The 27,080-nt window shown below is 38.8% G+C and overlaps 1 protein-coding gene across 1 annotated transcript in view; it reads left to right on the forward strand.

Annotated features, from left to right (window-relative positions):
• LOC138618376 (LHFPL tetraspan subfamily member 4 protein-like) overlaps positions 1-25,457 on the forward strand; it is a 37,888-nt gene extending 12,431 nt beyond the window's left edge. Inside the window, exons 2-4 of the mRNA XM_069694103.1 lie at positions 13,189-13,425; positions 17,651-17,667; positions 18,604-25,457. Of these exons, the coding sequence (XP_069550204.1) occupies positions 13,189-13,425; positions 17,651-17,667; positions 18,604-18,657 (308 nt within the window). The 3' untranslated portion in view covers positions 18,658-25,457. The remainder of the gene's footprint in view (positions 1-13,188; positions 13,426-17,650; positions 17,668-18,603) is intronic.
• Positions 25,458-27,080: the final 1,623 nt, after the last annotated feature.

The raw sequence follows: 27,080 nt of genomic DNA on the forward strand, positions 1-27,080 counted from the left end.
AGAGAGAGAGAGAGAGAGAGAGAGAGAGAGAGAGAGAGAGAGAGAGAGAGAGAGAGAGAAAGAGTTTCCCCAGGGGTATCCTTGCCTTTCTCTCGCTCAGTACCTCCCTTTTTTTCTCCTCTCTCTCTCTCTCTCTCTCTGAGATTTCTGGTTGGCTTTCCCCAACCAAATGTACATGTTTTAATTATCAGGCGCTTAATAAATAATTCCAAAGTCATTGGGGTGTTTCTAAAAATAGCCTGACAGCTGAATAATGAATTCCTTTGACCCTTCTTATCTTTGTCATTCAGTATGTACTGCATGTGTGTGTGTGTGTGTGTGTGTGTGTGTGTGTGTGTGTGTGTGTGTGTGTGTGTGTGTGTGTGTGTGTGTGTGTGTGTGTGTGTGTGTGTGTGTGTGTGTGTGTGTGTGTGTGTGTGTGTAAGAGAGAGAGAAACAAAGTCCCTATAGCTTGTTGATAAGATGTATAAGTATGAGGAAAAAAATGGAAATGTCTCATTATACATCATCTATGCCTCTCATTAAAGTATAATCTGTAACAAATAACATTTACAATAGTACTTCATTCTGCTTCAGTATACCAGCCTATTATTTTGAATATTATGATTTGCAGGTTAATGCAGATTTTCCTTTTTTTCAGATACTTTGGTGCCAACTAAATAGTCTTCTTTTCATAAAATAATTAAGTTAAATGACTATTAGCATATATTTTAGTTGCCTTGCAGGTCATTTTAAAACAATGACTAAGCATGCCGAAATTTTTTTGTGTTGCTGTCGTATACAATGAGAGGACAGCTGGAGGTCGATAGTTGGTAGGTTCTGATATATCAGCAAAACTATGGAAAATCCACCTCACTGTGAACTCTTTGCTGAAACATTTTTTTTATGAAGGAAATAGTCCCTTTGACTATTTTAAAAGTGTGATCTCAGGCTTATCAGTCCTTCCAGGCCTTGGGGATTCTGCAATTGAAAAAAATAAATGTACATTTAAAAATTGTCTAAATCATTACAGCATTTCCACAAGAAATGGCCAAATTAACAAACTGCTTTCATATAAAGTGTCTGGACATTACCTATGACATCATCTCTGTAAGCATTCATGGCAGGGAAGGTGACCACGGTAAACATGTGTCATTTGCAAACAAAAGTTACTGTTAAAAATCATGCAAAACAATTCCAAAGATACTTTAAGAATGTAACGTATGCTCAAAGAAGTAACAGCATGGACAACATCTTTTTTTTGTCAAACCCAAAGAGGTCAACTTAACACTAAAGACTCAGATACTGTTTACTTACCAACGGCTCCATAGTGGAGCATTTGAGAGAGGAAACTGAGTATGATTCTGTGCATACTTAGTTTCATTGAGTTGTAGTTACACACAAACGCACACCCACACACACATCAGATGTAAGAAATTGTTTTAAAAAAGAAAAAACTTTGGGTGTCCATATACAGTCAATGTAAGACAGCATTGTTATTACAGAAAGCGTTGCAAATGAAACAATTTGGATGGTAAAAATCACAAAAATCTAATTTTGACAGGTGTATCCAGGGAAACCGGGACATTGTTCTACCTTTTTGAAGTTTATAATGCTCAATGACTTTGATGACATTTTGTGTTCATTGTTGAGATGATAGTTTCAAGTGTTGTTGTAAAGGGCTGCATTACATTGAAATGTTTTCATTTTATTGTCTAGTGCTTTATGTTGTCAGTGCTAAAATTAATAATGAAATAAACAACTCTATAAATAAAGAATATTTTAGGCATCATAATTATATTAGATTGTGTTAGACTGCAAAAGTGTACCTAATATACTAGCATACTGTATGACCTCCATCGCCAGCCAAGAATGTCAGTATTGGGCAATTCTGTAAAACATATTAGGCTTACTGACTAAATTTGTGATTGCAATAAAGAACTTTCCATGACATACCTACGTCCTGTCGTCATCCCCTGCAGGGGTCGTGTCTCACTATACTTGTTTGTTGAATGCATGTGTTGGCTGTTAGGCCTTTTATTGTTTTAATGGGGGAAAACATTTTTTAAAAACGGATTAATTTCATTGCCACTATACTATCATTATTTTGGCTTTACTTCCAGTACTTCTTTTGAGTTGAATTTGGATTTCTTCGCTGAACTAAATTACTATAAATACTTTGTCTCCCCTGTGCTACCATGGCTCATTTTAAAACATTTCCTGATCTTCATCCTCCTCTCTTGTTTAATGGTTGATGATAGCCTGCGTGAATTTCCTGTAATTGGTCTTAAAGTCCAAGTCATCGAAAACGTTTTTTCAGTCTGCAAAATAATGTTATTAACAAGATGCAAACTTCGGTCTCCTGCATGACAGTCTGACAAGATAAAGCTATAATCAACACTGTGTGTGCATCATCTCAATGTTGTATGTTTCAATCATTAAAAAAAAAAAAAATCATATTGTGATTATTGCACATCCCATAAAGTTTTTAATTTTCAAATCTCACCGATAGTATAAAAAAAAAAACTTCCGCATTTTAAGACCACAAAGGATCAGAAGTTAAACATTAAAGTCCAATGTGGTATGGTTTATTGAAGTGTTTCAGTGTCAGCTGTGGATCAGTATGATACTCTTCCTCTAATAATGATTAAACTGATCGTCAAAGGGAGACACTCACTGATTCCTCAGTTCAGCACAAAACTGCTTCTCGTGGCTCGATGAAAAGCGATGCTCGTACTTGGCACATTATATGATTATGCACGAGCCTCTGTTGTCCGGCCAATGCTCTGTCCAAATTCGGAACTCGTGCCAGAATACCCCTTTCACCACCCCCCACCCACTTCCCCCTTCAGCTGGTGAAGGACACAGAGACAATGGAGGGACAAATAGAGAAAGAGCAAGCAGAAGGTGTGTGTGTGTGTGTGTGTGTGTGTGTGTGTGTGTGTGTGTGTGTGTGTGTGTGTGTGTGTGTGTGTGTGTGTGTGTGTGTGTGTGTGTGTGTGTGTGTGTGTGTGTGTGTGTGTGTGTGTGTGTGTGTGTGGTGGGGGGTAGGGGGAGAGGGGAGGGGGCATAAAATAAGTTTGGTAAAGGTATCACAGTGTTCAGTTTTTTAGGCAAGGTCAACAATTTGGTCAACATCCATAAACAAAAAACAAGATGTTACCACAGGACAGCATGATGTTCAGCTTACATTCCCCAAATAGAATTAATGAATCCCAAAAGTCACAGAAATAATTTACAGTAGAGAGTGGAAATGAAAGAGTATTAAGATAGAATGAAAGAGGGCGAAAAAAGAAGGAAAGCTCCATGCCAAGTGGGCCAGTGAACCCTGCCGGCAGCAGCATCTTGTAAAGTGCCCCCTCAGCAATCCACACACATTTTGATCTCAAGCCCAATAAAAGCTCTGTATATTAGCAAGGAGGCCATCTATTAGATATATGGAGGACAGCAGGCCAGGGCCCAGACACAGCAGCAGAGGGAAGGGCAGAGCTCAGGCAGCTTTATTACATCATGGACAGGACATTGTGATCTCTTAATGCAGTCATGTTCGCACCTTTCCACTCCGCTGCTCTGTTGGGCTTCAAACTGCAGGAGCTATTTACTGGAGGTTACAATATACCGTCTTGCTGTTAGCTTTTACACTTTCATGATGGCCTCTGGATGTGAAAACGGTGGAGTTAGAAAATGGCAGCAGACTGTATTCCAATAGTTTATTAATATCATACAATGGGAAATCTCAAAGATATAGTATAACATTAGCAATTTTTAACCAATATTCTACTGGGTTGGGTATATGAAACTAGGGGCCCTATTTTCGTTTGCCTCAGCACACTTTACACGGAGGTGCACATGTGCCGATTGGGCAAGTATCCCCAATCAGTGGCAACTGATTTTGGTATTTTGGTGACCAGGGGTGCAGAGCCGTGGTGCAATGCTGCACAGTGGGGAAGTAGGAGGAATAGATAATTAGAAGATGTGTCACAGCCGACTTTAATCTTGGCCAATCACACCACCTCCTCTCATCTTGTTCAAGACCGCTGGACTGTCAGTTTCTTATCAATGAAGAAGGAGCTGACCGACATCACCATCCAAACTTAATGCTGGAGGAAACTGATGTACTTGTCTGTAGAGTTCAGCGTCTAATCATCGAATTCATGTTACTATTAATTGGCTTCCACAGGCTTAACATTGTAGCGTCTCTACTTAACAAAGCCGCCGGACAGTGCTGGAACTTTATTCTGAACAATACACAGGCTACCGTGAGCCGTAGCCAACACAACGGCTAATTCTTACTGGTAGCTCTCGCTTCGCACACACTCAAACTCACTCAACTCCAACAACAAGCGAGGAAGAAGAAGAACACATTCTCCCCTTGACTCCCGGCCAATCACAGACGGGCTCACTGTGCTAGGTACAGAGATGCCAACGAGACTGAACACTGTGATGTTTTGAACAGTTAACACTAACATGTCACCCAGGCCGTTACAATATTATGAAGTGAATAAAAAAGTTCCAAAACAATCTTGCTCGTGTTGCACACAATGCAGCATTATGACATACAGGGAGCAGGAAGAACTCAATAAGTTTAAAATGCTCAAGTTTCTGGCCTGCAACAACACATTTGGTGCGCAACACCACTCCAACGCGTCGGATTTGACTTCCTGCAGCTTCTTTTTCCCCTCCAATAATTTGTCACTTTGATGTTTGCTCTTTGTTTCAATTTCACATGTGTAAAACATCACAGACACAACAGTCTCTTAACTGATCCCTCCTCGTATAAATAACTCTTCTCCTTGTATTATCAGAACCGTTGCCCAGTCCCATCCAATACGATGTTGAGGACTGAGCAGAAATAAATTCCGCCCACAATAAATGTATTAATAATGTAAGTGTTGCCTGGATGTGATGGGTGGACATTTAATTTGTTCATTTTCTGTCATATATAAGCACTGTACAATGTGTGTTTATCAGGGAGAGCGTGGTCAGGTGATGAGACGGCATCTGGTGCACATTATCATGCATGGTATCTAGGGCAAAACTAACAAAAGGAATGTTTCATAAATGTTAGATTTTCTCTTGATCATAACTGGAATTACTTCAAGATCAATTTCCTTCTTCTGGACCGACGGTCGGTGGTGAGATGGAGAGGTTACCTGTGTTATTTAACATACTTAACCTTTAAACAATCTTTGATTGGGGACTTATTCATCATTGAGCAGTTTGATTAAGTCTATGTAAATATATGCACTTTGAGAATAGTCAGAACTAGGGCTTTTGTGGAATAATCTTTTTTGAGTGGATTGTGTTTGTGTGTGTCTGTCACCCTCCTGTTATTTTGTTTGTTGAATGCCGTCCAAACTGGACACATTTTAATTTAATTTACATTAATAGCCTATATGGCATTATTTGCAAACTATCTGTATCACTTTCGTTAATATATACTTTTTGTTGAGATTATAGTGAGGCAAAGAGTAGGTTATTATGTTTGTTTCTTGGGGTTTTCCATTGTTTAGAAGGATAGATGATGGTGTCCGTTTACAGCTGGTCCACCCATTCTGCTACATCACATTTTTGTATTTGAGAAATAGTGGTGCATGTTTATATCCTCTGTATATGCACTAAGCAGTAAATTTTGACTAGACTGTATGTTAACGTTAACATACAGTTAATATTTGGGAGAAGATAGAGAATTCATAATGTCAACAAAAAAATGCCTTCTATGTCACAACTAGTTAACTTTAAGTGTACTGAAAATTCCGAGGCCTGAGGTCGTAAATACCACAAGAGGACTCTTCTCATGAACATGACCCCATTTGAAGAGACCAATACACACCGCTTTGAATGCCATTCTTTGTTTACATTCTTGTTTCCAATAGTTGGTCCCCTGCACTGCCTTCCCGATGACATGATGCAAGCTGTAAAAGACAGCAAGCTCTGATTGTGACCAGCCTGTTGTCTGTCACGTTTCCCCAAGTTCCAGCAAGACATTATGACTCTTATCACCTCATCTTACACAGTGACCATCTTCTCAGACAATACTGTCATATAGGCTGAACTTGGCATAATTCAGTCTGACTTCTACAATGATGGGTGACGTCAGAGCCGTGTACACAGAAAACACAGTCAAGCTGCTTAGGAGAAATAGTGTTGAGCCTGGAGCTGCTCCCATCAAAAATACTTCAAACACACACTTAAATATAGCTCACCGGAGGTATTTTTAGAGCTCTTATATAATAATTTTTGAATGGAAAAAAAAGGATCAGTGTAGACATGTCGATCAGACAGTCTGACAAAATTGTTATGTAACAAGTCTATAAATATATTTAAGGCGCTATAAATAAATGAATTCTCCGTCATTTGAACTAGTTGGATCACACTCATGTCCAGGAGGTGTTATTTTCAAATGATTTTCCTTAGTTTGATTGTCTTTGATGCCTTCTCTCTAACATAGCTGATGGGCTGTGAAGGCTGCGCTCAAAAGAAATGACAGGAAGTGATGAACTGAGATGAGGAAGAAAAAACAGGACATAATGGAGAGGAGCAACAGTAACCCTCCCGGTCTCCTTCTCCATACAACTCGCTTCTTCCCTTTCATTCTTCCCTGCTGTCCGTCTCTCCTCGCTCCATTCCCATCCTCCTCCTCCTCCTCCTCCTCCTCCGTTTACTCCCTTCTCTTGCCGCCTTTGAAGTTCCTCTTCTCCAAGTTCAGAACACAGTGTCTTGAGAGTGAAGGGGAGGAAGGAAGAGGAAAAACCCCAACAACTTCAAAGGGCTTTTCTTGGGTTGTAGGAAGGTGGGGGTTATTTTTAGCTTGCTAGTGTACACTTAAATGCTCCAGTTGAAGATGGAGGAGAGCTCTCAGATGTCACACAACTGTTGTACCACTGTACCTTTTTTTATGTTAATGTTCTCCGTTCCAAGAACTTAGAAATTACTTTAGTTCTACGATTTTGTAATTACCAAACAAACCAATGTCTGGTGCTATAAAAAATAAACCCAGGATATAAGTAGCTGTAGTTTATCACAGGGTAAAATTTAATTTCCTGCCGAAACATGATTTGATTGAGGAAAATTAATGTTAGTTGCTCACAACACAAATATGACACTATAATTGGAGAAAATTGCTCCACCACACATACTGTACTGTTTTTTGAAAACAAATAAGAGTTAATAACATTTTTTACAAAGGAAGATGGCTGATTAATGAGTTGCAATGAGGTTAAAGTATTGTCCCCATAAGGATTCTTCCGAGTGGCTCTGCAGCCATGCTTTTAAATAGCTCACACTCAATAACTTTGAACGGTCTTCATGCCTGATGGGGAAACATTCATCAAAAATCCATAAAACATTTTACCTGATGCTCATTACTCAGTTAATGATTTTATCATCTTTCATCTATGTTAATATCTTGCATAAAGGCCATAAGAGAAACTAATAACGCGGTGATTTCCCACGATGATTACTTGCGTTGCTCTTCTATGCTCTCATTACTTACTGTATTATCGTCATTATATTCTCTCATTACATTCTCCCATTACGCCTGCAATCATTTTGTCGGTGGAGCAGTCACATTTTAAAACAGTGAAAATCTCATTTTGAAATAAGACTCCTCATGTTTGCATGTTTACACAGACAGGTGATGACTAATCTCATATCCTCCCTCATCTGTTACCACAAGTTCACCGCCCACCATTTTCTCATGATGGATGACCAGAATCTGGAAAACAGGGTCTTCAGAGGAAAACACTAATGTGACAGGGCTCAACCGTTCAACCAAATGAATGATGGTCTTCACTATAATACACTCAGATCAACCACTTTCCGACCACACAAGTAAAACATTATTTGCCGCTCTCTTACAGCTTTGTTGAAATGCATTCATATTTTTGAGTCCAGCTAAATTAAATATTTATAAGGCTGCATGTTTATTTTCTGCTACAGCTCAGTAAAGTCCAGTGCCTTTTATTGCTGGTATGTTCCGCTTCCAGTGAGTAGCCAGTCATTAAAGTGACCCCACATTTAATAGGCCTTACCTTATCCCATATGATTGACAACCATTAATTCACCAAACTAACCTTCATATGGTGTGACAAGGTTTAGTTTGCTTTAAAAGGTCCAATAGTTTACACTTTTCCACTGTTTTATTGCAGTCTTTTGTGAATTTCTGTACCAAAAAACATCTCGCACTGTGTTCCATTAAGGATAAATACAAAATCATGAGCCTGTTAACAAAACGATTAACGGCAAAGTCAGTAATGATTCTAAATGTAAACAACCACCAGACTGAACATTTTGTTATTTTTGTTTTAACATAGTATATTGTACCTTAGCCTAATAGTGTCTGTGTCACGACTACTAATTGATTATTAGCAGCTACAGCGTTCAGATTTGTTCATGTACCAGAGTCAGATGGTCCACCCACTGATTGTTAGCCTGTTACATACTGTTGTCCTGGTTAACTGCAGACTTTGGTGAGACTGGATGCTACGGTTTGGTTGCCTGTTGGTGTTTTGTATTTTGATTCAAAAAACTTTTTTTTCTTTTTTTTTTTTTTATTCATTTCGGTCCCAATTATGATACAATGCACAAGTTGACAAACCCAACAGCCTAAGACGGAGGAATAGGTAATTAGAAGGTGCATCACAATTCACTTCAGTCATGGCAAATTAAATCAGCTCTTCTTATTCTCTTTAAGAATGCTGTGATGCAGCAGACTATCACTGTTTTAGGAACGAAGGAGCTGACCGACGCCGCCATCCAAACTTTACACCGGAGAAAACTGACATACTTGTCTGCAGGTTCAGTTCTCTGGTTACCAAATTTATGATACTATACTACGAGTTGGCCACAAGCTCTGATCATGTCAAAATGGCTTGTGAAGAGCTAACTAGTATTATAAGTAACTCTTCCCCCAGTATTATGAAAACCGCTGCCCAGTGTAGGAAGGTTCATGATACAAGACAAAACCCTGCCTTATAGATGCCAAACAGCAGCATTATTAAATGAAAAAGTGAACACAGAACACTCATTCAATATAGTAAAATCACATAATGGAACGATGTTGAAGAATGAGCAGAGGTAATTTAACTCACACTTAAAGCTCCCCATGTAATTTATGTATTAACAACACTGATGAAGAGAAATGTACTCCAAACATTACTGATGTTGTAGTGTTAATAAATAAACTGCATTAATGCTTTGAGTCTGCCTACATTATTTTCCATCCATTCATCCATCATCTATACCCGCTTTATCCTGAACAGGGTCACGGGGGAGATGCAGCCTATCCCAGCTGACTTTCAGCAGACAGGTGGAGAGGTCGCCAGTCCATCACAGGACCAGCACAGAAAGACAGACAGAAAAAGGGCAGTTTAGAAACACCAATTAACCTCAGCATGCATGTTTCTCGCTGGTGGGAGGAAGCCGCGGTGCCTGGATAGGTCCCACCGTAAATTATTTTGCAATCATTAGTTATATGTCCTAATCTGCTGGGAGTAAGTGACGCAGTGTGACACAGGTCTTGCACGGCTGGCGAGATTACCATGAGAAGATGGAAAGGCTTTTGTATTATTACACCTTTATGTGTAATTTAATTGCAAATCATTTGTAGTTAACCTGAGTTTCCTTTTATAGTTCATGGCTGAGATGGGCCACTGCCTCACAATGTACTCCAACTGCTTAATTCTCATCCACTTCAATAGACAAAAATCAGTTTAATTTTTCTTTTGATTAATTTAATTAAAAGGTTGCATTAAAAAAAAAAAGTTTTCATTGTTTATGTAGGTTGGATTTATTACCAAGGACATCCACCCAAGCCTGGCTGCTCCGACTGTGACTCACAGCTTCAGTTTTCTTCGCTGTGATAACAGTCTAATGGCTCGGCTCGTTTTAGCATTTGCACAGCCACTCTGAAGGGTGGACCCGCGTCTCCTTCACTGTGATTGGATGGCTGATGACAGTGGCAAACTCAACCGGTGACCGAAAAAAAAATGCTGAACGTTTAGCGCTTGGTACCTGGTCACGCTGCTGGTGTTAATTAAAAACAACTTCACAAATACGCTGCGCTCAGGAAAAAACACTTGGATGGACACGGCCCCTGGTAGTTGCGGCAGTACAATGTCGGCCGTTTTCGATTGGTTAAAATTAAACCGAGGTGTACGCCCATAGGATGGAACAACTGCAGATGATTCCCTATGGAGCGCGGCCAGACCCATATTCACAGTGAATTATGGGGAGGGCTCGCACAAGGGCACATCCATCCAACCTTTATGTGGGATTTTGGATGTGTCTGTTCATGTGCGTTCTTGCGCACTGAAACAGCTCTCAGTCATCTGTGCCGGACTTAAACCTGGTCTGAGCTGGCAGAGGCACAGGCACAAGTTTAACTTGATACCAGAAATGCACTGGACTGGCGCATCTTTAACTGTTGCACTGTTCCAGTGAAATTGAAAATCAGCGCAACTGTGGAAAAAAAGACCCTTGTGCTGCACCAAAATACCTGAATTTGCACTGTCTTGGCATTGTGCCAGGAATAAAAATAAAATATTTTTATATATAAAATATAAAATATTTGAAAGACTTCAAATGTTTGTTGTATTTAGAAACCCAGAACCGGATATACTGAGGCAACATACTGAATCCCTCTAATCTCTCAGCATTACCTTAAAAGGAGAGGCACATATAATACTGGAAGACCACTAGAAGAAAAACTTCACTGTATTTACAGGCCCAAATGCTCAATATTCAAACTTCAGGCAACCAAACAAATGTAAAGAAAAGTGCTGCAAACATTAGTAGTAAGGGTATAATTAATTTGTTTTTTACAAACATATCTGTAAACCTCTGACAAGATGCATGTTTGTTAGCTCGTAAGATAAATTTACCAACACAAGTTTGTTTACATGTCTTGGTATGCCTGCAGATTTAGTTGTCAAGCAAACACATGCCTACTCAGTGGCTTCAAGGCAAAGAAAAATGTGTTTCTGTTGTATCTCCCAGCATGCTTTGCCATTTCAGTTTTGATGGATGCATCATCTAATGGAAACCTTTAAAAACCTCTGTGTGGACAACAAAGCATGACACCAGAGTGATGTAAATATTTGAAGGGTGCGTAAACTTGCAGTTGACCTTTTGATTCTTTGACTCTACCTCATCGGTTGTTAAAAGCAATTTACTAAAAGATGTACTACTACCCTCTGGTTTACATTTCAGTTGGTGATTTGTGTGCTACTGTATACTTTATTCCACACAGCAGCTACTGGGTTTGAAAGCATTCCCAACATCCTTTAGCACACACACACACACACAGCCACTTAAAATATTCACAATAGCACGCCAATTGAGTTCCAGATGTTAAACCTTTTGAACATTTATTGGACTGAAGCGTAATAATCACAGACTCAGCCAAATCTGTTTGACTTTTCATGTGTATCACAAGTGATGTTGCCCGTGGAAAAGACATGTCTAGTCTGGAATGAAGATCCGGCATGACGTCTGCCATGTACGTTCCCCATCTCCCAGTGGAAGCCACTGCTTTACTTACAGACCCTCAGGCACAGGCTGACTGCCATTTATTAATGCTGGGGAGCAATGAATGTGGCACAATCAGCTCCTCAGTGATGCTCACTTTGATGAATGAGCAGAGGTGTAAGGTATAGATTACCATTTGTGTTGCAGTGTCCAAATTGCATGTATCCATTTCCCCAGTGTGTGTGTGTTGCATACACTGTCTTTTGTTTCTGGGCATGCAGGGTTATATGTGATCTGTGTTTGAAATTCCTACCCTCTTTCAAATGTCTCAATGTGAATAATGTATACAGGCCACGTACTCCATCTTTATTCTGTCTCACTACTAACACAGCTGTCCACACTCTGCTTACATCAGCTGTGTTAAGTGAGAGTCTATTGAACCTGGGGTCATACTGAACCAGCATGTGTGGTTGCTAAGTTAAGTTGAATTATTAAAGAAATATGTCACATTTATTTAGGAAATCTGCAGATTTGACATATTTCATAAATGTTGGTATGTAGGTAACTAGCTTTTCCAATTTTTTTTTAAATGAAAAATAGTTAAATGTTACTGGATAGTGTCACACACTAATATGCATATATATATACAATATATATACTCTGCCTGCATAGCTTGCATGTGACGTCTTGATTTTCAGTTGAAGTACCCATTTTAAGAGGTTAGAGCAGCAACACAGCCTACGCGAGTCATACCTTGCAATGTGTGGTACGTCATCTCGAGGATAGACCCGACGCCTATTTTTCACTTGCTGCCTGAGGTTTTAAGCAATAATAAATAGGGAATAGATCTGTGATCACATGTGCACCATACCTGTATAATCATAGCAGAAACCCAACATAGATCATAAATAAATGATGGTGATAATAGGGCAGCATTTTTTCAGGGCTCTCTTCCCATTTCTCTCGTTCCTCTTTTGGTGTTTGTGCCACATGTGTCTTGTGCTGAAGAAAGGTAAACAAAACAACAACAAAAAAAATTGGCCAGCGTTTTGGCCTCAACTCTTAACTTGCCAGACCTCAAACATGCATTACTGATGGCCGTTATCAAAGGGAAACCCAGTGATTCAATGCCAGAAGTGTCAGTAGTAACGCTGCCGGCGACATGCTGCCAGTGACATGCTGCCGGTGTAGACACACAAATGCATGCAAGCAACCTGCCACTTTGCAGCAAAGTAGGGGTAACGCACACACCACACTGTCTGTGGGCCCTATTTTCAACCACCCAGGTGCAGCACAGGCGCTGATGAGCTGGGAGCACAATTAGGTGTGGTGAAATTGTTTATTCTTTTGGTGAACACAAGCGCAGGCGCAATTCTGGTGCTGTGTGGTGGAGTGGTTAGATAAGTGAAATAGATCATTAGAAGGTGTGTCACATCTGGCTTTAATCATGACCAATTACATTGAGCTCCTCTCATTCCCTTTAAGACCACTGTGGTGCAGCGGACTGTCAGATTCTAAAGACTGAAGAAGGAACAGACCCACACCAACATACAAACGTTATGCAGGAGGAAACTGACATACCTGTCCGGGAAAGCTTAGCTACCGCACAATTCTGGATCCAGAGATGAGCGGAGTTTTTATCTAACCCACTGTTGGGCCAAAGTTGCAGTTCCATACAATTCTAATTCTCACTCTAGTCACGCTAACTTAACTTATATCCTCACCTTTACCCTAATGCAGGAGTGTGCCTGGTGCTGGGTTGCATGATCTTCCCTGACGGATGGGATGCCGAAGTGATCCGGGACATGTGCGGGGAGCAGACGGGGAAATATTCCCTGGGCGACTGCTCTGTACGCTGGGCCTACATGCTGGCCATCATGGGCATCCTGGACGCCCTCATCCTCTCTTTCCTGGCCTTCGTGCTGGGCAACCGGCAGACGGACTTCTATCTTGATGATCTGCAGACAGACAACAAAGGCAAGTAAAAAAAGATTTAAAAAAAAAAAAAACAACAAAAAAAAAAACATAAACAATAATAATGACCAAAAACATATATGTTGATCATGTTAGCTATGAAATCCGTTTTATTATTTTCTGATGTTTATGTTTGACTTGTTCTGACTTTTGTTGTATCACTGATACTAATTTCAGCCGGCTGGCATCTCACAGACACACAAGGTGGCATCAATGTAGTTGGGTTGGGAAAAGATCATGGTTTAGGGCATTACAATTTTACATTAGTAAAGTAAGTTACTGTACACATGTTACGTACGTTTCAATACATTATTTGAAGGTGTAATTTGTAACATTCAGGCAGCTGGCCCTCAGTTTGGTGTTACACTGAACTCTGTCACCAACAGTATTGGTTATGTTTAGACATGAGTGGTGAGGCTAAGAATGTTAGGGCAGGACACAGAATCCGATGGGTGACAGATTTCAGTAAAACACCTACTCAGTGTTTTAGCAGTTTGACAGAATGTATATATTGTTGCCCTGCTTTACCCGCTTATTCTATAACTGCTATTGTAAGGTTAGATTGTATGGACCCAGTGAGGAACAGACACTGAAAAAACATTTATCGACAGCATTTAGATTGTCTTTCAGTTGGGTTTGGGTTTTCATTAGCTGCACTAAAAATCAGTTTTGACTTCTCCAAACAAGATCAGTACACCTGGTTTGTCCATGCTCCGTTTAGTAGATAGATGGATGACGAGCTAATTGAGCTTATCACATACAGCTATGACAGCTGGTCTGAACCGTATAACAACAAACAGCAAAATACAAATATGAACTCTGTCAGTAACGTTATACAGAGGTGTAGCCTACTGTGTAAAGATACTCAACCCTGAAATCAACAGTTGGACCCGCAGCACTCTCTTTGCGAACTTTAAATTACAGACACAAAGAGACGACCGGTAAAGAGCAAGATAGTGTCAGAAAGAAACATCATGGATTTTTTGGGGGGGGGCAATTGGCAACATGGGCAATTACACATTGCCAATGTTGCACAGGCAATGAGAATATCAGCTTTGCTAATGTTTAAATCTGTTTACCCCCACGCCATAACACCCACCTCCAAACACGAACATATGAGGGGCAGTCAAAAAGTTCAGACTGCACCTGTTCACCTGTGCGAAAGGAGCACAACCCAGTAATGTGCATGGACCAAGAGAAAGCAATAAACTTTGTTAGCAAGTACTCCAAGTCACGTTGCTTGATCGAAATCGGCACATGAGGTATACACGTTCTTGTGACCACTGGTACATGCACATTTCACCACGGAGCTGAAACTTGAGTGGAGAGTGCACATCTAATTTTGTGTCAAATCTTTAAAGGAACAGAAACATTTGGCGAGTAATGGTGGTGGTGAGAGTGCTGCGAGTGGGTGTGTTGTTATGTTAGAGACCCCAAGTGCCATTGCGCCGCAGTTGAGGCCATTTGTGTAATACGTTTCCCCTCAAACAACTCAGGACATCATAGTAGAACTCGGCGTTGACAATGTTACCCGGTGGGAGAAAATGTTCGGTGCACAACCCTCTGAATGTCTAAGAAATCCCACCTGTTTGCACTACTGACTTTGCGGGTCTTCTTTGGTCTTGGACAGTGACCTTCTGTCCCTCTTAAAATGCAAATGCCACTCAAACCTCTTCACCTGGCTCATTGCTGTAGACTTTCTGAAGTATTTCAAGGGTCTCTGTTGTCGATTTCCAGAGTTTGAAACAAAATTTGATGTGTGCTCTCTGCTTATTTTGATGATGAAATTGCAAACGCCCATACACTCATATGCCACTGCTCACAAGAATGCGTGTAACTCAGGTGCTGTTTTTGATCAAGCGATGTAACTGAGAATACCTAGCGTCATTCTGCTCAGTGAAAAACATGGTGCTGCGCTCCATTCGCATGCATCTCAGAGCTTTTTGATTGCCCCTCGTACAGAGTATATTTCTGACTGTAACCTCATGTACACTACTGCAATGTAGAGAAATTGAAAAAAGTTAAACTTGCTATGCTATGATTGGACAATAATTGTTTAGGAGAGGGGTTTAATTACCCTGATCAAAAGATAATTTCTTTTTGCAGAATTATAACTATAAGCTGCTTTTATCTAAATCTACATGAACATGTTAAGCCTTTAAAACCCTCACACTGTAAACCTGCATAAATATATAAGCAAAAGAAAAATGTATCAAATAGTATAATAGTGACTCAGTCTCTGAAGGAGGGTTAGCCAAGTCCCTTCTCCTTCAAGTCTCATTTTTTTAGACTTCAACTGTGAGGCCATTAACATGAACAAGATTTACCCAGTTCATTTTAAAACGAATACCCTCCAAACCTGACCTTAGTATCTACAGCCAAATTGCTTTCAGTGCTGAATTCGAGAGTGGGTGAGAGTCCTCCAGAGGATTTCTGACAGTTTGCATAATGTTGCATCAGGACAGTTGAATCACATTGTTTCAGCTCCATGAAAAGAGAAGAAGAAAGGAGGAAAGCAATGGCAGAAGAAGGTGGTGAAAGGGACAATAAATACAAAAAATACATAATGCAAAACAATAAAAAAGTATCCTTATATATGTGTTATGTGTTTGATTTAACTCCACAAACCCATTGTACAAAAGCATTGAAAAAAAAAGAAAAAAAAAAGAAGCAGAGTGTGAGTTAAAGAGAGGCAGATAAAAAAATATCTATGACTTAGGACAAAGTAAACTGAGAGCATGAGCGATATACAGACAGATAGAGACCAATACGGAGTAGAAGAAGGAAAGGAGGAGAACAGAGATAAAGAGAGAGAATAGTGACATAAGATGTCTCGTTCTCCGACGGTCTATCTCCATGATGGTTTCCATGGTAACTGGAGATATTCCAGAGCGTGGGCGTGTCTTTCTGTTCTTATCTGATTAACCTCACTGACAGTCTCAGTGATTTTACACATTTAACTCATCTAATGCTTCATCAGCTGCGTGAGGTTTCTTTTTTTGCCCATATTTCTTTCATTAAAAAAAACAAATGTCCCTTCAGCTTAGCCAATGAACAGTCCATGAAACCCTTTGATGGCCAAAAGTGGAAAAGTACATTAGTACATACACTGTGAAAAGTGAAACTGAGACGATTCATTGGCATACAAATCACTCATTGTTTGGCATAGAAAACTGTATTTGATAATAAATCAAGCTACTCTGTTTTTCCCAGCATCAGTTGATCCTGATAACTTTGAATCGTGACCTGTGATTCCTTGCAAAGCAACAAAGATTTGTCAAACTGTGTTTTGAGGATTGTTGAAAAAACTATTTTCACTGAAGACATTACTATATCCTTTGTGGAGCAAAATCTCTTGCATAGGCCCATAATAAATATTTTTCACTTTCAGAATTCAAAATCAGTTTACTATACATCAAATAAATTGTTTGACTTATCACGTTTAAGTAATATTAAAAACATGCATTGCATTATGATAAAAAAAATAATAAAAAATCAGAAATACCTTTTCCTCACAAAAGAAATTGCATGGTTGATGTATTTTTGGTTTGTTTGTTTTGCCATCTAATTCTTGAGGAGTCCGATAATCTCCTTACTAAGTAAGGTCTGTATTTGTGTCAACATTTCCTGTGTCAGGCCCTTCAGTCACAGGGTCATTGAGGAACAGAATTTCTAGGCTTCACTGCCAGCAGTACAGCTTAAGTTTGTCATGAGGGATAAAGCTTGAAACAGTAAATAATTATTTATTTGCATGTATTAATAAGTAAAGGGGAAGTAAGCTTAACTGCAAGTGGATGAAGTACATGGATTGGATTTGCTTTAAGTAAATTGAAAATTTATCATATGAATTGGAGAAAGTTAAAGCTCTTAGATTAATACAGTTAGGGATTGATTTAATATAGAAAATTAAGACTTTGATTTACTTTTAACTCACTTTTAGTTTTGTTTGTTATGAGTTTTCACAGTCTTTTCTTTTTTACGGTGCAGAATATGATCGATTAAAATGCCCTAGAACATTTTAGGAGGAAATACATGTCTATGAAAACAAAATGTGGACATGAGCTGGACATAGGTAGCAAATGAAGGCCTGCTTGTTCACCAGGAAGTGATGACCTAAATGCTTTACTCATACTTACCTAAGCATATTCAGGTTTTGCACGAATATGCACTTTTCTTGTCTTGTCTCACAGTGTATATGCCAACACTTCTGTTTTTTCTGTCCTTACAGATTTTGCTGTGTCAAGGGTAAGTTTACATTTGCTTTATACATTTTATTTGCTTTATCTTTTAAGAATACTTCAACGTGTATCTTTGTAAATTACAATGACCAACCATATTAGCTGACAGGCTTATTGGGGGCCTCTTATTTCTTAGTGTTCATGAACAATCCCACAGACTGTGAAACCCAACAGACCGTATGGTCATGTATCACTTCTCTCCATATCCCTCAATATTCTCACATACTGTGCACACGACATATACGAATTATATTTTCAAGTGAAATAATGGGGACCTACTCTCAACAATGGGTAGTTGTTTACAAAAGTCAAGCTCAATTAGCAATTGATTTTACAACTTGGATGCGGTGTTGAGGGCATACTTATATGATTGAGCTCTGTTTACATTTAGACATTTTTCCACGTATTTCATTGTCGGCTAGTTTTCTTGACATCAGTGATCCTTGCACCAGAAAGGCCATTGTGTTACTATGACAAACGATAAGTTTGATTGGATTTTCACCAGTTATAGCAGCAGCATAGCAGCCAACAGTATTTAAGAGCGTTTTCAATACAGTGACAATGGGGCACTGAAACAAATCATATGGCAACTTTTGCCTATCCTTGAATGCCCTGTTGTATATTAAATTAAGTTAGTGGACTTTGAAGACACATATTTATAAGGAAAAGTCAAACTAGAGGCTGAGATATATCCTGATCTTTTGTCCCTCTATGGGTCGAGCACCAAATATAACATAATCCATACTTTCCATTATACTGCTCAGTTGCACCTTTTTAATTGGCCCTGATAACCCTGATACAACTATGACATCACTCAGGTTATTTTGATTCTGTTTTGACTAGGAAACTGATTAACTTTGGTAAATCTTACCTGTAATTTCATAAATGTTCATTAATGATATTTTACAGCACAGTAGTGATTCTTCTGTTTTGTTTTCTGCAGATTGAGGTGCGGGACAGACGAGAGCCTCGGTATGGAGTACAGCGTCTTCACTGAGGGTTGCAAAAAAGGCACTGGACAACTTCTCTGTCTCTCTTTTCTCCTCTTTCTCCTCTTTCTCTTTACCCCCTCTACTCTCTCCTTCTCTTCTGTCCTCTCCAATGATCAGGATATCACCTAATGTCAATGCAGACTCCATGTATACAGGATTCTGTAAGATAAAAAAAAAAAAAAAACTAAACACACTGGGATAAAATATATTTTGAAAAAAAAATTATACAAGGTTGTACAGTGCATTTAACACTCGACTTTCTTGAATACCTTTATGATCAAACAAAAAAAGATTTAATGTATTTAAAGTCTTGATTTGTGTGAGAAAATCAATCCTTAAGATGAAGAACCATAATGCCCATCTATGATTTTACAATGGTTTCTTTAAAATCTTGATATTTACTGACTTTGAGTTTGCGTGTTGTGTACATTCATTGCTTCAGAGAGCAGATTATTGATACTCCTCATACAGTGTTAGAGTCAAGACTCGCAATACAGCAGCAAGTCCATTATTAAACACTCAAAATACGTTGATGGGGACTCCTATGGCTCTTCATCTAAGGACTTTCACATGTGAGGAATATAAAGGATTACCCCATTGCAGCTTTACAGAACCTAACATCTCTGGGAGATTCTCTACTGTACATACTGAACAATGTAAATAGCATTACTGCTGACAAAAACAGCCGACAACAAAACCTCATCTGACTCTAATGCATTCGAGTGTAGTATTTCTACCCTTGGTTTCAGTGTTCCTCGTTCCAGAAGAGCATCAGAGTATGTGTAAATTCATTGTGTTTTTTATGACTCTTCACCACTGATTTTGCAGGATTACACAGACGGGAATGAAACCAATATCTTGGCGGGATATTCCACAGAGAAGCGAAGCACCATGAATCCAAATGATTGTGTATGATCACAATTTTTTGACACAGAAAAAAAGACCCCTGCATTAACATGGCCTCTAAAGAAGCCCCTTATTGTAGTATTCCACCCTTCAGTATGTTGTAAATTTTAAAATGCTGAACTTTACAGCAGCTGTCAAGTCAATCTTTTTTTTAGTTTTTTTTTGGTCCAGAGTTCACTACTTTGTACTATCTCACTATCCCCTTCTCCAGTGTGCAGTTTACTCCAGTTTATGGTTCCAGCATACAGTGATCAGTTTACTCTACAGATGTCTTAAGACTGTGTGAATATGGCTGTCAGAGTTGGCCCCAAGTGCTGCATTCTCTTAAAGTGATGTCACTTTGCCTCTTTGAAGAAGAAACGCTGCTTGCAGTAGTCATAGGAATCATAAATGGGATACCCTTTCCCCCACCCAAAAAAAAACTAAAACAAAAAACAAACAAACAAAACAATTGAAACAAACTTTTAAACAAAACAAAAACTTGTCTCTGTAATGGGGATATAACAGCAACATATATACTGTTTTATGGTATCCAATCATTTGAACCTTTAAAACAAGTTAGATTTTATTTTCATTTGGACCTGGGCAGTAGCCGGGCCGTTAGAAGTATTGACTTTAACATTATAGTCCCCCAAGGCCCCAGATTAAACAAGCCCAAAAGTACACAAATTGAAACATATTGTAGTGAAGCCCATTGCATTCATGAAAGAAATAAACCCTGGAGACCTTAGCCTTATAATTATGACTTACCACCTTAAAATAACAAGGAAAAATCTCCTAATTACAAGATAAGTGTAATGGGGCATTCAGAACTTGCTTGAGAATTATCAGGAATGTAAGAATCCTCAGTGTTTGAATAAGCAAAAGTTGTAATTCAGTAATTGATGGTAAATCCAGTGGTCAATTTTCATTTTTAAAGGTAATTGTCCATAGGAACATAATACTCTTTCTGTTTCTTACAGAAAAAAAATTGAAATTTTAATGTGACGTTGTCCACAATACTACAAAAAAACATTGATATCCATGTCATTAAATGAGGTAGTCCCATCACCCACTAAAGCAGTGTTTCAACAGTTACAGGAATCCCCAACTTCAAAATAAAAGTTCAGAGGTTCCCAAAACGTTTTTGTCCTGGACACATCTTCAGCTCACTCAAAATGGCAACACAAAGCACTTTGACCCACTATTTGAGAACCAATGCTCTAAAGTACTGTGATATCTTATCACCACCTTGAGATAGTAGTTATATTCATTAGTACAAGATAAGGTCTCCATTTTTTAAATTTCCTTCATGAATGCTATGCACTTTCTGTCACTTTGGGCCTCAGGCAACAACATTTTACCTTTTTCTTTGCGGTTTGTTAGATGAAAGTTTCACATTAAATTCAACAAACCTGTCGCAAACAGCTCGTGTTCACAAAGACGTGTGTGTGTGTATGTATGAGATCATAAATAGTTAGCTTAGTTAGCTACCTGTTCTGCTCTGTTGGTGGGCAAGTTTTATTCAAGTAAATGTTACCAAGAGTAACAAGGAGAATTTACACCACGGAGCTCCTTCTGTAGGAAATCAGCAGACACATAACAAATGTAACAAGTACCATTGTATTATAATAGATATTAGCTGCTAACATGTCAACAGAAATAATGGAAAAATGGTTTGACTTCAAGTCAGATGATGAAAAGAATCTTAGATGGGAGGCAGTACTTGCAAAGTGACAGGAGATTGATGGATGAAGACCAGACAGTGGGTGATGTAACAGTGACTTGAGCAACAGAGGTTGTTCCTTTTAACAGCAACCTGCCTAACGGCCAATTAATGGTTTCTGTGTATGTGCCTAGGACTCGATTTTAAAACAGTGGACTTACAAGTTTCTCTCTATATACTGTATACAACAATTGGGGGGTATGCGTGCCTGGACACGTTCCACACGTGTGCACTAGAAAACATGATGGTGACCTCCTAATTCTGAGAAGAGGAGCTGTTTTTTTTATTCATAGGAAGGACAAACATAAAGACACATACAGCACACAAAATGAGCATCAAGTATACTTTCTTGGCACATATGCGGACATTTTGTTGTGTGGACAGACTCAAATTTTGGGCTGCATGCCAACTTCCACAGAAATGTATTTTATGTACAAATGATTCTTGCGTGAGGCCCTTTGAGTCCAGTTGTACTGGAACCAGCATATAAAATAGCCATGATATGTTTCAGTCAGAGTGTAAATATCTCCCAGTTTGCTAAAAAACTGTCAAATTCTCAGAAGAAATAGCTACTATCAAATGCTAAAAAAAAATATATAATCCATGTAGCATTATTACTGTGACATGTCAACAACACCACCCCGACAATTGTTCCTAACATGATGTAGCACTTGACACTCCAGTGTCATTGGTTGTTATCCGTAGTGACACATTTGTGATAGTGACCATTGCTACACCAGCAACATAGAAGGTGTAAGACGTTTCAACAAAGACAATGCGTAGGTGACTCGCTTACCAACATATGTGATAACCAGGAAGATGCTGTAGTTTCCTGACTTTAATCACATGACTTTGTGCAACTTTGAACAAAAGAATGGTACCTTTTCCATAAATATGATTACCTACAAAGGTCCATGGCGCAACCAGTTTGAGCTCTTTGACTCACTATTGTACCTGTGAGCACACTTATACCTTTTCTTAAGCTAAAGCCACTTGATTTGTCTGCATCAGTGACACTGATTGTTGTGATACCAGTGACAAGTAGGATTCTAACGTGATGAGCTGCGGTTGCACAGTACAACAAAGCAGTCTGCTGTATTCCAGGTCACCAGTTTGGGCTTTTATCCCTTTCAGAGCAGCACTTCAGGCTGGCATATTGTAACTGGACCTCCTCCTCCTCCTAAAGCCTGGGTCACAACAGGAACAAATTTAGCTGTTCACACAGTGACCTGTTTCATATGAGAAACTAGCATCCTTTGCCCATTTAAGGGAAAGGCCTGGTCATACTATAAACCCTACAAAGTAACAAGTTCACTATGTAAAGGTCTTTACACACCAGAGGTTTGACAAATAAGCAAAACCAATGTCAAATACTCACTTGCAAATATTTTGCATCTAAATTTCCAACAGTTGTTCAAGTCAAGGTTTAAATAGATTTGTGTCAGCTCATTCTTCAGAAAAATTATGGATTCAACATCATCCCTCCTCACTCATCAATACTTGAGGAGATTTTGGTATGTAGCCATAACTGCTGTGAAAAAGTTGCCTGCTTACTACCAACTCTTCTACAACCAAATGTAAACAAATTTCATCATCATCCTGATAGTCTAGCTGTTCAGCGATACTGATTCATATGCTGCCCTTGAGATTGTTGAAATGTTTGTGCCCTTTGTCAGATACCACCAGGTGGCCGGAGACACATACAAAAGAAGTCTGTGTTCTCGGTAGGAGTTGTGATGTGACTTCTGTTCCACTTCCACACAATGTGGTTGGTTGAAGCCATGTGTTGTGAAAACACAGAAAAACCCACCCATTTCTGTGAAAAAGCATACGTCGCTTGACAAAAACAACTGTTTAAAAAAATATATTAATGTGCAAATTAATTGCACAAAAAAAACACCCCTAGTGTGTAAAGACCTTCAACCACAACAAGGTGATCTACATTTTGAGCTACATCACAAGGAAAATACAGCCTCGTGATGTACTATTTATAGTGCATTACATTAAAGTGTTATCCATGTTACGCTCTATTAGGGATGCACTGTTGACACATTTATTGTAGAAATGTCAAACCATTAATCTTAAATTATCAGATGACACCATAACACCTACATTGAGAATTTAAACTAACCCATTAAATGTGGGTAATGGGTTAAAATAAGGTAACATGCCTAATAACTGTTGGAGATTGGCTCACTAGTTTATCTTGAGTGGGTGATTGGTGCATCCCTACACTGTATGTGTAATGAGCAGATAGCTAGATGTACAGTGCGATTTTGTAGAATGGTAGCTAGCTAACTCTCAGGAAGCTGTGTACACAGTACTGTATTAAAGGCTCATTATGGAAATGATCAACAAACACAAGCCAGTCTGAGAACTTTTTGTTAATGCTCTTGTGATGTGGTCATAAATGACATATTGCTCCGCAACCTTTCTTGTTAGTGAAGTTTAGAATAGTCTAGCGCTACTCCGGTTTTCCAAGCTGGGCCTTTAAGACAATATGAAACCAGCCCTTATGCTGAATCTAATGATGCTGTTCATGCAGGCTCTGCACAGACCCTTGGCCTACATCGATTAACCATTGTAGGGTAGAAGTGCTGGGCCCTCATTCAAGAAAAGTTTATTTTTACTTTAACCTTGAAGTAACTGCAAGCATTTGAAAAAAAAAAAAAAATCACAAAACATTAAAACAGACCTCATCCACATGCGCTTTTGCTTTTGATATGTACATGATTATTTGAGAAAATCTGCGCTCCTTTTTTATATCTAAAGTTTGCATAAAGCAGGCGGTAATGTCTCTTACACAGTATATATCCAGATCTCCTATACCTTGCATCTCTCATTTGGGAATACTTTCACCGGCCCGGGACGTATTTTACAACAAATCTATATAAAGGAAATAACAAAGAAAAAAAAAGCCTTGAGGCCTAAGTGCTCGTGTCAGACTTCCAAGCATCATTACCTGTGTGATCAGTGGTCTGGTCTCCTCTCCGAGTACTCTGTTCCTGAGGACTTGACGATGAACTGAAAAATACCTTAACATGGAACTGATAATACCTTAACCCTGATGAGCACATATTTGTACCACTCCAGGTGCCTCTAAGAACTCTTGATTTAATTCAGATGTGGTGCAGAACCAGCAAAACAAGTAGTGACACGGTAGTTTTTTCTACTAAAGGCTACATACTCGGACTGAGCTCTAAAGCTAGGTGGGTTTTACTGCAGATCTGAGGTCAATTCAGTTCACGGAATTGAAACTAAAATATTTAAGGCTAGTTTTTCCGCAATTATTTATCTTGCTTTGGGGAAACATTTTGATATTTAGTACGAAAAAAAACAAAAACACGTTGGATTTCTTTTAATTTCAGTTTGTGATTGGACTTCAAAGCTGAATTCACCTCAGTCTTTTGTTACTCAATCATTAAAATATGCGAAAAAGAATGAAACGCTAATAAAAGAGTCAATGAGAAGTCATTTCCAACTTCTTGCCGCAAATAAAAAGTTTGTGGACGCTGTAAATGTCATTGATATGTCAATGATTTCATCATCTTTTTATCATGCAATATCATGTATAAAGACATAATGTTGGGGGTGGGTGGGTGGGGATGGGAGCAAAGATGAGTAATGTCCAGTGACTTATGTTATGAAAATAGTTGACTTTCTGTTAACTCCTGAAATGCATATGTTGCCAAAATACCACCAATTATCATGTGTTACCATGAAAAAAAGAAAAATAATCAGTTTTGGTTCTGTATAACAAAAGAATGATGTACTGATATTTGTCAAGTATTTCTGATGAGATCTTTGTTTTATGTGTTAACTTACAGACTCTATCCTTTCTGTTATGGTTTACTTTCTACGTATTTTGGAATGATGTATGATGAGTGTTGTTCGGTCACATCGGACTTAACATCTCAGATTCAGTTTTGACTCATTAATGGATGACTATTTGTTGAAATATCAACACCCAAAAATGATCAAAAAGTCTGTTTATGAAGTTGCTTGATTGTGGACAAGTGGACAGAGGCTTGTTGCTTCTCATGGATTATGATGACATGCTGATTTTGATTTAAAAATTATAATGTCTTATTAATTCCTATTTGTGAATTGTATTACAACTCACCATTATGACAATTTCTGTTATTAAAACACATTTTGAGACGGTCGAATAAAGATATTTTACATTCAAAAATATCATACTGACTGAATCAATGAATTAATTTAATATAGGGAGTTGAAGTATAGCAATAAACACTGTTCTTGTTCATACAGCTTACACAGGGTCCTGAGGCCTGGATCCATCATAGTGCATAAAGTTGTGGCTGAAACAGGACTATTTAATTAACAGCCAAGCCAGAGCACCCAGTGCTGCTGGGGTGTTGAAGGTGAGTCACACAACCAAAAATATCACACAGGGCCACTGCACACAAATGCGCACGAAGAGGGTGGCATAGCCTGAGACCGCCTGTGACTGGAGAATCCGCAGCCTGTCAGTAAGTACCTGTAATTTCTCAGTGGTTTCCTCCTCTGTGTGGTCTGCTTTCAGCAGCACAGTGACCACACTGGTCACAGAGCAGTGGTATTTATTGAATTCTGTGTAGTGTGAGGCACGATGAGACATTAGGTACCACACAGCTGGCTCCACTACAAAACAAAGTTCTACTTTGACTAAACTCAAATTACCACTGCATAAACCCATAAATATACTGTTTACATAACCATAGAGGGGCATTTAAAGCAAAAATACTAGATATTTGCTGTGAACTTTGAGTATCATCCTGTACAACATTGGATCTCATAGGCAACCAACCCACATTGCCATCCACAGAGCTAAATTGGTATCAACACAGGTCGAAGAAACTGTACGGGAAAGACTGGAAGAAATAACAATCTTATATGTTTAAAAACATATTTTATGGAAGGAAGTAAGAAAACAAAGACATCAGTCAGATATTAACTGGAAACAGTGCCGTTCATGGTTGGCACCTTAAGCCCTAAATAAACTGGGGTGCCCCACTTCATAGCTTTACAATTGTGAATGAAGTGATATTGTTTTAAACTGTACCCAACGAGGATCAATCAAATCCTTAACCAAAGCTACTTCATTACACTTGACCCTGATACTCTGAATCATTTCCGGCCAATTTCTAAACTCCCATTTCTTGCATAGGTCTGTGAAAAAAAATTGTAAATTATTTCATTTACGAATGGCCTCCTCGAACAATTTCAGTCAGGTTTTAGGAAGGGTCCTTGTACAGAAACTGCATTCCTCAGGGTTTTAAATGATTTTCTTCTAGCAGCTGACTGTGGTCAACATACTGTTTTACTCCTGTTGGATCTGTCTGCAGCTTTTGATACTGTTGATCATAGCATTTTAATCAAACATCTTAAACATTGGATGGGTATTTCAGGCTTGGTATTAGATTGGTTTAAATTTGTTGTTTCGGGGAGGTCATTCTGTGTAGAAATTGGGAATTTTAAATCAGCACCAGCACCGCTACTATATGGAGTTCCACAGGATTCTGTTCTTGGATCATTACTATTCACTATCTATATGCTGCCTCTCGATCATATAGTAAAAAAACACAATATCAATTACCATTTCTACACCAATGACATTACATTACATTACATTACATTTCATTTAGCTGATGCTTTTATCCAAAGCGACTTACAATAAGTGCATTTCAACCGTATACACAACTATATTTCTCCTTTGACAATAACCAACTAAGCAACCTCCATGTGTGCATTGTAGAAATAAAAAACTGCATGGTATCAAACTTTTTACAGCTAAATTTAGAGAAACCAGAAATT

Source organism: Brachyistius frenatus, unplaced genomic scaffold (assembly GCF_029030835.1).
Source record: "Brachyistius frenatus isolate BFR_SWC_R1_liver_20210118 unplaced genomic scaffold, ASM2903083v1 Contig_16, whole genome shotgun sequence".
NCBI lineage: Eukaryota > Metazoa > Chordata > Actinopteri > Embiotocidae > Brachyistius > Brachyistius frenatus.